At 31.3% G+C, this 15,799-nt stretch overlaps 2 protein-coding genes across 4 annotated transcripts; both read left to right on the top strand.

The window, feature by feature from the left end:
* The first annotated feature begins 4,866 nt into the window (after nucleotides 1–4,866).
* Nucleotides 4,867–6,627, top strand: LOC106340963. 2 transcript variants are annotated; one of them, XM_013779784.1, is made up of 6 exons: nucleotides 4,867–5,150; nucleotides 5,246–5,315; nucleotides 5,474–5,628; nucleotides 5,868–5,918; nucleotides 6,037–6,091; nucleotides 6,368–6,627. In XM_013779784.1, exons 1-6 carry the CDS (start codon nucleotides 5,007–5,009, stop codon nucleotides 6,382–6,384), a joined length of 492 nt encoding a protein of 163 aa, XP_013635238.1. In that variant the 5' UTR covers nucleotides 4,867–5,006; the 3' UTR covers nucleotides 6,385–6,627. The 2 variants fall into 2 exon arrangements, with proteins under 2 accessions (XP_013635238.1, XP_013635239.1); XM_013779785.1 differs by having other exon boundaries at nucleotides 5,864–5,918.
* Nucleotides 6,628–10,535: 3,908 nt separating this feature from the next.
* LOC106336997 lies at nucleotides 10,536–12,060 on the top strand. Of its 2 annotated transcripts, none has more exons than XM_013776006.1 (2): nucleotides 10,536–11,457; nucleotides 11,543–12,060. In XM_013776006.1, the coding sequence occupies exons 1-2, from the start codon at nucleotides 10,596–10,598 to the stop codon at nucleotides 11,647–11,649; spliced, it is 969 nt and encodes a 322-aa protein (XP_013631460.1). In that variant the 5' UTR covers nucleotides 10,536–10,595; the 3' UTR covers nucleotides 11,650–12,060. The 2 variants fall into 2 exon arrangements, with proteins under 2 accessions (XP_013631460.1, XP_013631461.1); XM_013776007.1 differs by having other exon boundaries at nucleotides 10,537–11,457; nucleotides 11,546–12,060.
* Nucleotides 12,061–15,799: the final 3,739 nt, after the last annotated feature.

Genomic DNA, 15,799 nt, shown 5'->3' with positions numbered 1-15,799 from the left:
CGATTATCCCTTTTTAATATTTACAGATATGTGTAACCAAATATTTGTACGCTAGTCAATTTATATTCGAATCTTAAGATCTCTGATATCTTACATAATTTTTGGAACATTTTCCTTTATTGCTAGCTTCCTGTAGATCGCACAACCGAGTGATTTCCCCTTTTTATTATTTGAAGAGCATTATTAACAATTAAACTTATCTACATGATTAACCAAAATGTTATTATTTATGTGTGAATCATTCTCACGACCTTTATTAAATAACTCTTCGTTACCTAGACTAATTATATGTAATGTCATTAATTATTATTTGGATCCATTCATGCAATATACAATACTATGATTCTTTATTGCATTACTAAAAACCGATTGATAATTGTAAATACTATATGAATCGTGATTACATTTCTAAAATTATGGCGTACGCCGATGGTTATTAACAATACCCTTGATAACTACGAAAGGTTGTCTTTCCCAAATGTGGTGTGGCATAATATTAGTGTATTTTTTGATGTGTATACTGCATTATTTTCCAAATTCGTAGTATAATATTAGTGGATTCTTCAATTAATGTGTATGTTGTATTATTTTATAGAAGTTAGCATACATTAATGTGTATGTTGTACTCCATCTGTTTCTGAAAGTAAGATTTTCTAGAGTATGCACGCTTATTAAGAATTTAATAAATGTTTATAATTTAATTTATTTTTTACTTTCTTATACACTTTCCAATAACTTTTCACCAATAAAATTTAATCAATTCAAATATTCTCAATTAATGTTCCTCAAAAGTATAAAAAAATACTTTAACAATATAGAAAATCTATCTTTGTGGAATAAGAAAAAAATCTAAAACATCTTACTTTCGAGAACGGAGGTAGTATTATTTTAGCATACATTAATGTGTATGTTGTATTATTTTATAGAAGTTAGCATACATTAATGTGTATGTTGTATTATTTTACGAATTCGTAGTATAATATTAGTGGATTCTTCAATGTGTATGTTGTATTATTTTATTTTAAGTGTATTTGTCTTAGCTATTATATCATGGCTATATAACAAATTTCGATGGCTAAGACAAAAATCCATATTCTTATAATATATTGTTAATAATCATGTTCTTGAGTGATTGTAAAATACATTTAAAAACGAATTCCATATTAAATTGCTTGCAATCCCTTAACTTTTGCAGCAAGACTTTTTGATTACAAAATTAACATAAATGCTGATATAAAATTAATTTGGAAATTTATATAATTTTTTCCGGTTAAGTTTAAAGTCAAATATCATGTTCTTTACGATTCATAAATGATACATGACATTTTTAGGGACACGATTCATAATTATGTTCTTCTATAAACTTTGGTACGTGACTTTAATTTTGATTAATTTGTTTTGTATTTTATGGGATACGTGACATTTATTTTGGGATTGAGCAATAGAAACTCGATTATATTGTAAAATCAAAATATCGTATATAAAAAATTTAAACGCAATCTCGAGTGATTGTAAAATACATTAAAAAGAAATGACATATTAAATTTCTTTCAATCCTTTAACTTTTGCAACAATATTTTTTTATTACGAAATTAACATAAATGGTGATATACATTAAATATGAAAATTTATATAATTCTTTCCAGTTAAGGTTAAAGTCAAATATCATTTTTAATATGGACTTCTTTTATTTTGACTCCTTGCATATAATACTTTCTATAATTGTATGGAAATGTATGAACAATTAGGGATTTGCAACATTCCTTTGTGCCAATGGGATATTCATTTTTTTTTTCAAATCTCCTGGGTCAAAAATTTATTAGTTGTGTATATATATCATACTATCCTAATATCTACGGTATTAAAACCCAAACTTTTCAGAACTAGCAAAGAAAATGAGTGGCATGAATTTCATCTCTGACTTGAAGCCAAAAATGTCTTTGTGGAAGATTATGGTGAAAGTAATAAAACTTTGGAAGCACTATTCGGCTGCTGGTGGAGAGACTATTGAAATAGTTTTCTTATGTTGTATATTCTTTAAATTTTAAAAAATATCAAATGTTACTTCTGCTAATCTATATAGGGGTGTTTAATTTGGATGTCGGATCGGTTTTTCGGTTTTTTTGGTTTTTCGGTTTATAAAAAATACCTACCATATTAAGACCATATCTATTTTGGTTCGGTTTGGTTTATATACATCCAGTTTCTGATTTATTTGGTTTTATATCAAAATACCATAAATATAATATTTTATAACATTTTGTCTTTAATAACAATTTGTTTCAAAAAATATATTTATCTTTTATAATTTTGTAAATTTGACTTTATATAATTAGATATTGGCTTTAATAAAACACGAATATACTTTGGTTTTTAAATAGACTATTTTTCTTTTACAATTTAAAATAATTAGTAAGCATATTAAGTTGATAACAAAAATATTTTCTATAGAATAGAAAAATTAGCAATCCATAATATTATTAACTAAATATTAGTATACATATATGTCAGCTTAAAATATAATTTTTTTTTTATATTTTGATAAAGATGAAATATATCTTTTGAATTAAAACAAAATATTAAATTAGTAAATGTTACTAATTATATTAAAGAATTTACATATAATTATGCAACAATATTTTCATTTTATTCGCTTTGATCAGTATAATAGGTTTATATGTCAAACCATATCTATTTAGCGCGTTTTTTAAAATAATATCCATTTGGTATATTCGGTATTACCAAATTCAAAACATTTTTTCTATTTTGGTTCGGTTTTACCGGATTGTACTCCTAAATCTAAACCATGTATAATATCTCACTATTGCTTTTACCTATTCAATATCTATTGATTAAAATTTTAAAAAAATTAGTCTACTCACCCCGTGCAGGACGCGGATCATCACCTAGTATCTATTTTATTAGAGCAGAAGTACTTTAAGCTTTTGTTTGGCAACAAAAATATCAGTTAAAAAAATATAGTGTTTGTTTGGAAACATGAAAAGCAATATAAGAAATAAAAAATAGGCTTATGTTATCAAGAAAAAATGGAAATTCATTATATTATGAAAACTATATATATGGGCCAGCTTTAAAATATACGAAAATGGATGGCTCAATCTAATTATCTAAAAACATCTTTGTCTAAAATAATCATAAAACAAAATTTAAATTTTATATACATATTTCAAATCAAATATTAATTTATAATTGATTTATATCAAAAATTGATTCAAAATATACATATATTCAAAAATTGATTTTACTAAAATGTTTTTTATAGCCATTATAAAAATGTTTTAAATATATTTAAGAAAAATAAAATACAAAGAAATTTCAAACACCAACGTAAATAATGATTTTTATATTTCATATTAAGTTTTAAAAATATAATATATATGATTATTATATGATGGTACGTATAAAATACTATTAATTATATGATTATTTATATGACGGTAGATAAAAACATGATTAATTATATGATGACACATATATGATATTTAATAGTGTCATGAAAAAATAAGTAACAACATATTTTTGCAATATTATATCGTTTATCTTATTAAAGTAGAAGTACCTTTGGGAATGTTTAGAAAAAAGAATAACATAATTAAAAAATATATATAATGTTATTTAAAAATATGGATAGCAGTATATTAAAAAAATGATTATGTTATTAAAAAAATTTGAAGTCCATTATATTTTTATAAATTATCTTTTTGGACCAGATTTAAATTATACGAAAAATGACTCAATCTAATATATTTTTTGTGCAACTGGTCTAATCTAATTAACTAAAAACATATTTTGTCTAAATTAATCATTAAACAAATTTCAAAACAAAAATTGACTCAAAAATATACATGTATTCAAAAATTGATTTTTACTAATGTATTTTTCAATAACCATTATAAAATTGTTTTCAATATATATGAAAATACAATAAAATGAACTAATAGATTGAGTAAATCTTCTTTCTAATTTTTCTTATGGACCACCGAAATAGAATTAGATATACAATACTAGAAATAGCTATAATATTTGGATTACAATATCAAATAAACAATAAAACAAAAATAATATATGAATGTATTAGTATTTTTTTATTTGTATTACAAATACATAATAGTCAAACAATAATATATAACGGAACCATAATTTTTAAAATCCAACAAGTACCAATTAGTTATGAATTTATAATGCTTTTACAAATTAAAGCAAACACACATGTGCGGACGCACAGGTCAACATCTAGTTCATATTATGTCCAGATCTTATTTAGCCAACTGTAGCAAAATCTAGCATAACCGAGTTCTTTTCAATAATGTAAATCAAATATTGTGTAGTGTAGGTCTAATTATTTTCTACCATGCATGCATCATTGTTACGCCACCGGCTATATACACGTATTTGTGTAACTCAACAAGATTTAGTATCTTGCTTGCTTATAAGGATATACATATATAGATTACGGTTGATTATTAATTATTGGTTAACTAGACGGCTAGTTACTGATTTATCGATGGGTAGTATTGCTCATCTTTTTATTGACCGGCGATCAATCTGTTTACTAATTAATTTCTATAGCTAATTAACACTTTGGCTTATTTTTTTTTTTGACTTTTTTCTCGATTAGTCGGTCCATTTCACTCATATATATTTCCAAAATTATGGGGTAATTATAAAATTAAATAGCAAAAGAAATAACGAATATATAACTAAATTGTAAAAATGGTTTCATATATCGTCAAAGGTTTTTTGGGGCTTAAAATTGATATATCGTCAAAGTTGGGAAGTGTTTAGTAGTGTATATAAATAAGCATATAAGAGAGTGAGCAGATAACATACCTCCCAACACAAACAACTTCAAAATCTTTCTGAAAGCAAACTTCTCTCGTCTCTTTCCTTTCTCCTTTGAACACATTTCCCTTAGCTACAAAGGACTAACCCTTTGACGTTTTAAAAAAAACAAGTACACGACATAAAGTTCCAAAGAGCAGTCAATGGACAAGAAAAAGTCAGTATCTGGTTCCTCTTCATCCTCCTCTTCTTCATCTTTCGATCATCTTTTTGGTCCAAGAAACTCTTCCTCGTCTTCTTCATCAACAACAGGATTGTTCCAATCCATTTTCCCACCACCTGCAACGGTATGAATCATTTCATCAACATCATTCTAAAAGTGTAAATTGCATGTATGTATTGCTTTCTTATATATAAAAACTTTATTTGTTCTCAACGCAAGGGGGCTCAAGCAGACTTGGCAAATCGAAATGGAGCTGCCAAATATGAACATCCGAATTTTGGGATTTCATGTGAGTTTATTCACTATTAGTGACTTTACTCAAGTGTTTAGGTCCTTTTGGAGTGTCATTCCTTGAGAAATTGTTTTATTTCAACTTTATACTTAACTATGAGCTCAATGAAATACTACTTCACGTATTAAAAGTGAGCAATTTGATTGGGGCTACAGATGAGAGAGGAGAAATGAGGAAAAATAAGGAGAAAAAGAATTACCAAAATGAAGAAACACAACCACCATGCAACTTGAGTTCATCCATTTACTATGGGGGCCAAGAAAACTATCCTTCTTCAACACCACCACAATCAACAAACAATCCAGATGCTGTAAGTGTTTCTTTAACTACCAATATCATTGTGTTAAGTATCGGTAAAGTTAAGACTAGTACTCGGATTAGGTTTCCATCTTATGCAAGCAAAGCAATCTAACTCGAACACTTCACAACTTTGGAGACACAATTGGATACTTGAGCTCATATAAACACGTATAACTACATTGATAGTCTATATATGTGTACTTTTAATACTCTAAACTCGCTAACTCTGAATTATCCAGGATAAGAAAGATGGAAGGGAAGGCGATTCTGAAAGTGCATCAAGAGGAAACTGGTGGGAAGGTAAGATTACAAACATTTTGTCTATATAATTAAAGGTCAACTCCATTTTTTTTCATTAATATTTTTGCATATTTATCATTATAAACGACTCACCCATATAGATAATCAAAATATGCAGGCTCGGTTTATTACTAGTTATCAATTCTACCCGATGCTGCACTCTATAAACAAAGGTACACGACTATATATATATTGAACGTCTCATGAATATTACATAATTGTATAACCTAATGTCTTATTATTTTCAAAATTAAATATTAGTAGTGAACTAATCGTAGTGGATAAAAAATCTTAGTATTTACCCATTTATTTTTCTTAAAGTTTTTATTTATCTAAATATAATCAATGATTACATTTATAATTTGAGAAAGTTAATACCCCATCATCCCGAGTTTTCTCACTAGTGCTATTAAGCTATATTTAATACAGTTTTCGTTATCATTTTGCAGGAACCCTAATCAGGTGAATATGGAAATTGACGTGTTGAAATACCTAACCGAGAAAAGAATATTCATATATATAAGAAGTAATGTAAGAGTATATATATGTCTTATTATAAAAAAAGAGATAAAATAATATATCGTATAATATATTATACGATGAAATTAACGTCTATTGACTTATATAATATCAAGGGAATAGACTCGTTCTTGTTGATTCTATATGTTTCGACGAAGGCAGCATGTTAGACAAGTCTCTTTTTACTGAAATCAACGCCTATCGAAAGTCTTTTTATTGTATTTGATATGTAATCCAATATATCATCAGGTTCTTCGAATGGGATTGTATCATATCATACTACTATACTAGTAATCAAACATCTGCTGTTAAGTATAATCAAAAGCTGTTTCTTCGTTTTATTTATGTGATAAAACTTTATGGCAAAAACAACAACAACAAAATAACAAAATGAACTCAGTGTTAAAAACTTAAAATCGTTAAGAATTCGACGAGGTCTAAGTAGTTGATGGATGAGAGAACAAATGAAGCGCGGGACGAGAGTGAACAGCCCAATGTCTATATTGTGGGCCTGTGACGAAGAAAAAAAAAGGGAGACCGAATGAAAAAGAAAAGGCAAAAAAAGAGCGCGGTTGCCGGAGATCGAACCCGGGTCACCCGCGTGACAGGCGGGAATACTTACCACTATACTACAACGACTCTTGTTTGTGAATGAACAATTTGGTTATGATCAAAGATGATACAAAAAGAAAACTTGATATTTTGCTTGAGCTTCATACGTTTGCGGACTTTGTTAATTAATAAATAATATGCATCCGAGATTTGCGGATTTGGGGAACACACCTAAAAGTTTCAATTCATTTTCAAACCAATGGGCCGAATCCAGTTTGACTAACGTAATTCATAAGTAATTGAAACTGCCAAATATGCAAATACAAAAGACGAATGCTATTATATTGAGGAACTGAATGAAAACAAAGAGACTCTTTCGAAGATTAATGTTTTCGAGGCTTTGACCAATGACGATTCAACCAGTGCTATTGCTATTGGTAATGGCATAATGCTGAGTGCATACTTTCTATGGCGCACGTGAGAGCTCGTGAGTTAACGGTGTACACCACCACACATGCTAGGATGTGATAAACAGGTGGCATGGCACGTGCTATAGCATTGCAAAACCGAGTGAACGAGGAATAATCATTCTATTGCATGTGGCCGGAGAAAATTTTGGGCCATTTCCTTTGCTTTGAGAGTTTCTAAACTCAAAGAATATAGGTTTCATCTTCTTTTTAGAAAAAAATTCCTTCATATTGGTTGTTTAAGTAACTATGATTGGAGATTAACTTTAACAATTTGTATTAACATATTTTCTGATTTTGTATATTATACTTGTTATGTTGAATACCTTTCATCTCATAGCGTTTATCTACTCTTTATTCAGTTTGGTGTATTACTAGAATAGATACAACTCAAAATTTGATTACTAGAATAGTTAAAAAATCAAAAGTAGCTTTTAATTTCCTTGGTCGTATCGTAGAACTTGAGATCATGCCAAAGACTGTTGCTGGTGTCATATAATATTTCATGTGTAATTTTTTATATGTTTATTTCGAAGACCAAAGTGTTGAAATCATATTTGCATATAAGTAACACGAATGCCTCGTTTACGTATAAGATATAGTATGTAAAAAAACGCAAAGTAAAAATATGTAGGTAACTTGAAGTTCACGAGATCCAGATGTGGGGGAACGTTGGAACAGCTAAATCCACGTCGAAGAGGACCAAGCTTATGATTTCAAAATGGTCAAGCTAGGATTCTCATCCTATGCAATTTCCTAAAACAATAGTACTTCTTAGTTAGTTCGTCTCCCTCCCAATCTTGTTCAAAATCCATTTTGCTTGCTATACTATTCACTATACTTACCTAACTATCTAATTTGAAACTTGGTAGAAATTTGAGTTTAATTTTCTTCACATAAAAAGTCGATAATATTAACTAATTATTTAGTTCGATTTGAAATTTTGAATTCAGTTTGATTTAGTTTGGTTCTTTTGATTTTGAATACCTTGTTCATTTTTTGATAACTCAAATGATGATTTTTTTTTATTTCATCCTTTTTTGTAAAAATTCAAATCTCATGAGATTATTGTGATTTTCTTATTAGTACTTATTATGACATACTTATGAGAGAAAGAGACTTCACATTGAAATGGACGGATGATATCTTTCTGTCACGATATCCTTATAGGCTTTCGGCGGGAAATTCGAAATGACATTTGCAGATTTCTTTGTTTTTCCTTTTGCTCTTGTTTAGTCCACTCCACTTATTATTATATATATATCTCTTTTTAAAAATAAAAATCGCATCTCACTTATCACTAGATTCAAATTCGGATAAGGTAAATTGCCCCCAGGCCCCAACCATTCAATCTGCCTCTTGTTAGTTTATTTTACTTTTACTAAAGAATATTTAATTTTTTTTTTTATAATGTTCTTGTGGAATGAAGGCAGAGAGAAAGACAGCTTCCTGTAAAGCATATGCTGGCAGACACAACCCACCACCTTCAGTTGCCTCCCCTCACGCGCTCTTCCTCTCGTGTGTATTTCCCCTCCCCTAACCTCTGCTCATTGCCCATAATTACATGTTTTTATTAAGCCAAATCCCGTCGTAAATTACGGAATAAAAATGGATTCCACCTCATTCTATGTTGTTGTTATGACAATATCAGCAGCTTTAACAATGGGTTTTACACATTATTAGTTATAAGAAAAAGATTATATAAATGCATTTGAACATTATTGTTGTGGGTGCTCATAGTTTATGATAGTAGTAGTAGTATAGTAATACCAAGTCGACATCTGAGAGTGGAGTCCGGAGACAAGAGAAGCAAACTAGGGGCACAAAACAATATAGTAATTTCGAAACCTTTTTTGAGTTTCTTTGGTTTTAAATTAATAAAATATGCTGTTTATGTTTTCTTGCTTCAGTCTAATATATTCCAAATAAAGAAGAGGATGGATGAAGAAGATCTGTTCCCGCTCTTTTGACTTAACGGTGCTGTCTTTTTCGGCAGGTAAGAGCTGGTCCCCACCACCATTTCCCACTTCTCTCCGCCCTAAATGGCGGGAAACATGTACATTATCCAATCCAGTTTATACAACCGTTTCGTGTCCGTCGTTATATGACGGCTTGTTTTTCTGAGACAATTCGATTAAGCAGCCGTTAAGTTTAACGGAGTAGGGAAGAGTTGATGGATTACGACAGTTTACAAACCCGACGGAGAAGGAGGGAGAGAGTGACGGGTGACTGATTACAAATCTGCCATATCTGCTGAAATGCCACGTCAGCTATATATTCAAAGTTCCTGAGTGGTCACGAGATTTCTATGAAACCTATATTTAAAAAAATTATTTTTAAAGAGAAAAACCTACAAAATAGGGGTCTTCAATGGTTACCTGAAAAAACCGAACAGTCGCAGAATCTTTAGTTTTAACAGTTTAAACCCTTGGGACTTCATAACGTATCGGTTGCCGGTATTTTAATTGCAATCAACGCAATTATTTACGGTGAATTTTATTACTAAAAGGAGTGTAATCATGCAATCAATAAATGTAATTAGAAGAGGAGAAAAAAAGTAAAGTGCAAATGATGAGAAGGACTTGCATGAGGAAAAGAGAAAGAAGGCGTAGTTATGAAGTGTTTGTTCTATGCTTTTAATTAGCCCATACAATAGAACTACTATTGTTTTTCTATAGAATCTAAGTACAAAAGACTGATATTTTAGTTAGAGGTGAGAGTAATTAAACGATTATAAGACAATGGGAAGCTGTAAATTAACAACTTGATTGGGATTAAGTGGGTTCCACCTGTATTTCTCATGCCCCATACACATTCCATTACTTTAATATATTGATCTATAGTAAGAAATAGTAAAAAGTTTATTTTTTGTAAAAAAATTCAAATATAAATATAATAAAATAATTCCAAGGTTTTTCTTTTTATCAAGACCAAGGGACATAGTTTTGAATTTCGTCCATCACGCATTAATTACGGATAATTAAAAATCATTATTAAAGAGAAATAAAAAAATAAAAGAAGAATGAGAGATAGTTAAAGTGCTTTTGAGCTGTCTCAAAGAAACCTTAATAAAAGCAACCCTGTCTTCAACATTCTCCCATCTCCCTCTCCTCACTCTCTCTCTTATCTACTCTTCGCCATGTCTAGACTCCCTCCTCCTCCTCTACTCTCCGTCAACCTTCCTATCATTGACAAAACAACCGACTCCGAGTTAACCCCGACTCGACTCGGTTTCCCCAACGAGTTCCCTTACGAGTTCGACTCTCCAGCGTTCTCCCCTGGCTTCACCTCCCCAGGCAACTCCACCGAGACGGAAGACGAGAGCAGCGACGACGAAGAAGACTTCCTCGCCGGGTTGACTCGCCGACTCGCTCCCTCCACTCACCGTCTCCCTCCTCCCTCCTTCAAGTCCGAGGAGAAACGCCAGGTGGCAGCAACTTCGCCTATTATCCCCCCGCCGCATGCCCATACGACGTCGTTTCGGAGGGACAATGCGTGGGATGTGATATCTGCTGCTGCTGGAGAAGTCGCTAGGCTTAAACTCGGAAGCTACGAGCCTCGCCTTACCCGTGAAAGCCCAAGCCCAAGTCTCACTCTTCGCCGCCAAAACGCTGCGTTTCAAACCGAACGCTATGTTCAGCAGCAGCGTCTTCTTGACCAGATGTGGCTCTGTTCTCAGACAAGAATCAAGTCCTCTGAGAATCATTTCCCGAAGAGAGTAATGAACGAAGAAATCGCGTTTCAGAACATGAGACGCAATGCGTTATCCAACGCCGCCACGTGGACACCACAACACGCTGTAGCTCCCGTGAAGCGTCCTTCTACCGGCACCGGAGTTTTCCTTCCCCGGCGATATCCAACAACAACTCCTTCAGAGCCTACCAAGAAGTCAGCACCAGTCAACAGAAGTGTTATGCCGCAGTCGAAAGTCTGTCCTCCGCAGACTCTGAGCTTTGATGAGTTCACAAACGTTGGGTCAAGACTCAGTCAGTTCGATTACGGTAATGATTCAATTACTGAAACTGTTTAGTTATTAAACTTACAAGATTTATTTAGTTAATCTAACTGTTTTTTTAATGATTTAAGCAGAATGCATGTTAGCAAGAAGTACTCTACTTGCGCGTCAGGGGAATTACAGAGCAGTTGGTTGTCTGAACCAAGAAAGACGTCTTCCTCAAGACTGGATGTATTGAAACAGTTGTGTTCTGTCTGAGAAGTTTGAAGAATCAGAAGGAGCGTAGTTAGGAGTTGTGTGTGTTTAGGTTATAAACTGAGATTGTTATGTTATGATTAGTAATAAGGATGATAATTAGATTAAAGGTTGGGATATTACAAGCTTGTTACATTTTATATTATATTTTTAGTAACTAAGACATGCTCTCTATGATATTTTTTGTTGACCTTGTGAGGGTTTAAGGGAGTTGGGCGGTGTCGGGGTACTATTATTATTTTTTCACTTTGGTTGACAATGGAAAGTTCAAATTGTGTTTGGGTGGGGGGGCCTCTTGGTTTTGTACTAATTTTAATAGTTTTCTCCTATATTTGGAGGATTTTAATGTTGTAATAAAATTGTTTTGTTTGTCTAATAAAACTATTATGAAGCAGCTAAATGTAATTTTCTTCCCTTTTATTATGAAGTACTTTGATTTTTGTACTTACCAAATGTGACTAGAGCTTAGGATTTGTATATCTTTGTTTGAAAATTCAAAAGTAAAAGAAAGACGAAACAGCAGTTTGCAATTTCAATGAAGTGGTTACTGTATGTACTTCGATTATTGGGCACAGCAAATCAAATGGGTAGATACGTATTGAAACAATAAAATAAAGAAGCATGATGACATGGAAACATGGCAAAAGCAAAAAGAAGATCTTGAAAGAAAAAAAGAAGAGGGGTTGCGTAGGCGTGAAGGAGTGGGCAAATATGCAGACTTTGAAATGTAACACACCTTTTTATTGTCCTCTCTGTAAATGAAAATCAGATCTATTATCTACTATATATATGTGTGATGTAGATTGTATGTCCTCTAATTTTTACTTAAAAACTTTCCATTTCCATCTTTAACATATAACTTTACCGTCGGGCCTACATATTCTAGTTAGTACAAGTTTCACTTCTTACATATTTCATGATTTATCAGTAGTTGGAGATAATTTAGATACTTAGTAAAGCTGATGTTACGATCCTAATATGAATGGGATCAATCAATACACTTTGGATCCAAATAATAATATCATGTTAGCCAGAAGAAGGAAAATGTTAACAGCTTTTTAAATATGTCCATCTATTTAGTATGATAAGATTCCATCTCATCTCACCCTGTTATGGGAATTATTTTGTGTTTATATTTAAATCGATAACTTTTACAACAATAGGAGGAGACTTATGAACAAATAATAGACACATGGTTTAGACCTAACCAAGATCATAGTTAATAACGATAATAAACCAAATTATAATATTCACCCTTTGAAAATGATTTTGAACATAATTTAAAAGAAAATCTTTTGAGTCTAAATCTACTAATGAATCATTAGTGTTATATTTTGAGAGCGTTGATTGTTGCACACATTCCGCAATTTCGCATAAAGCCAAGAGCAATCACACTTCTTGTTCAACAATGAACCAACCATAATGCTTTATGTGCTACGGCGGTTCAACTCTTACTCTGAAAGATGGAGTCGGGAAAGGTACAAAAGAAGTGAAGCCACAAAAACGCAAAAGAGTGAAACACATGAGTTTGGTCTGGAATGTGTGAATCCACGCAGCTTTCTCATTTGACTTGGTCAAACTTTGAATTTAATGTTTATACAATTTACTATGTTCTATTTTGTATAGTTTGTTGTTTGGTTCTCTGATTTTTATATACAAGATGCATGCTGTTACTTTTCAAATAATGATGTTACAACACTTACATTAACCGTATTATCAGATTATTTTCATTAGGTGTTGTATGTTCAGTCGAATCCATTGATGTTTTTTACTCTTTCCGTTATGTTTTACCTCAATGCACAAAGATTAAAAATTTTGTTTTTTCTAAAAGGTAATTGTAAAAATATAATTTAAAAATTACGTAAATGACTATAATATCTAATTGATTACACAGTTTCCAATAAAGTTTAAAATAACATAAAAATATCAAAACATCATCTATTATGAAACAACAAAAAATTTCTAAAACATCATCTATCATGAAACGGAGAGAGTATATTTTTAGTATAGAATACTATATCATAGTTAACTTTTAATGCAAAATCATTCCCAAACAAATTGTAAGCACGCATACACCAGTATCGGCGATGTATGATTAGGAGTGCAGATTTCGACCTAACTGAATTATTCAATCAAAATCATAGAAAGTTATATTTATGATATTTAAAACATTATCCTGTAATAGATATTTATCATATTAACAGTGTTGTATACTTGTTTGTTAGTATAATGCTACTTTTAATTTATACTCATTTGCATATTCAGTTTCAAAGAACTGATACATTAAAACATACCATAAATCTCTCTAAACAGAGACCAAGCAAACAAACTAATTCAATACTACACGGTTCACAATTTAATTTTCATCCTAGCTTACTGGGTTGCCATTTTTTGAACCAGCCAAACATAAAAAACTAAACAGTAGTGCAGTAGGGAAAATAGCCACTCCTACGAGTCTATGCCGGTGGAAGCTTATTATTATGTTTTGGTAGGTCTTCCGTCTTCGTTGTTGATATTTTTTGAAAATATAATTATTATTTAGCCTTTGTGTCTCTCAGAGGACGACAAAGCGTCCATATATATGGTAGCAGTGTGAGTAAAGCAAAAGCCACAATCAATCTTTGTTATCTGGTTCATCGGATGCTTTGTACTCCTTTCTACGCAATTGGATTATGTTTTGTTTATTTGTTTTATTTTATGTTGAATGGGCTATGTTGTGTTGTAAAGTAGTATATAGTTGTATACTTGTTTTTTTTTTTTTTTTGAGAAAGATAGTTGTAGACTTGTTTCGATGCAAACTAAAGAAATATAGGAGAGTATACAACACATGAATCCTTAGTAATTAACTAAACCAAAACTTATAACTGTTCAGATGCTGTTAGCTGAAATGGAAAATTACTATAGACAATTTGTACAAGTTACATGATATAAATAATGTTAAAACTAACTTAATACTATTACATAGTACTGATTTTAGGTCTTCTTCGACCCAAAAAATCATGCTATTAATTTTTGTGTTGATATATACCGTAAATGATTAATTATTAGATTTTACATCCAAAATAATTAAAGAATTCTTGATTATTTTCTAATCAGACAATGAATTATATGTTAAATAATTATTTTAAAATCCTACAAAATATACTTTTGGTTTTTCTTTTTGTTATTAGAATTTTTTTAAGTATATGCGTTTTTAGCCATAGAAAATATAAACTTTTGTCCATATTATTTTATCTACACATATTTGTTTTAATAAATTAATGCACGATTGTATTTTTGTTCAGATAAGTGAATATATACATATTGTTACAAAAAAAATGCTGTGAAAACTTATTATTACTTATGACCAGAGGTCTATATTTATAAAAATATTAAACCGTCTTATTTACACCGTCATAAGAGAAAAAAAAAATCATATTCCTAATAGGGATAGAAAATAGTATTTATCCTAAATACATATGAAAAAGGATAAACATCAAGTATATATAAATGTAAACTCTTATTCGCCTAAGTCATTAGCGAATGGGTCGGATGCATAGCTGATGGGCCGGACGGTTTGGGCCTGATATGGATCGATCACCACTTGGTTTATAACACTTCCCCTTGACTGACACATCCGGTTCAGAGCTTGTAACATGCTTAATGTTGCCTCATTAAAACCTTTCCAGGAAAACCCAATTGGACAAAACCATTGATAAGGAAAAAGAGTACAACACATGACCTCCCCCTGACTTGTACCCCCGTGTATGTTCTTCAAGTTGGCGCATGGACAATTTAATAGTTTAGCTTCATGGGCGCCAAGTCTTGAACTGGTTCTTTAATTGGCACGTCCCAAACTGATAGATAAATTTCATGGACGTGTGGTTGGTGTAGACATGGTGAAGAAGTCGGCTGACATATCATATGACTGAACATGTAGTCCTTTGAGTTTCTTGAACGTTGATGTTTGTAACTTGAGTTATCTTGTAACTCTCATATCTTCTGGAACTTCATTAAGACATGGTCAAGACGTGCATCTTTGCAGCTGACCACTCTATGCCCTGGTCGGACGGATGGCACTCGACAGTACTCGGATGGACCTCTAATCTGCGATCAAACTTTACTCGCAAGTCCTCTCATGTCCCACGGATCCT

Source organism: Brassica oleracea, chromosome C4 (assembly GCF_000695525.1).
Source record: "Brassica oleracea var. oleracea cultivar TO1000 chromosome C4, BOL, whole genome shotgun sequence".
In the NCBI taxonomy this organism is placed as follows: Eukaryota; Viridiplantae; Streptophyta; class Magnoliopsida; order Brassicales; family Brassicaceae; genus Brassica; species Brassica oleracea.
Note: the sequence above shows the minus strand (reverse complement) of the source record. Positions and strands in the feature narration are given on the sequence as shown.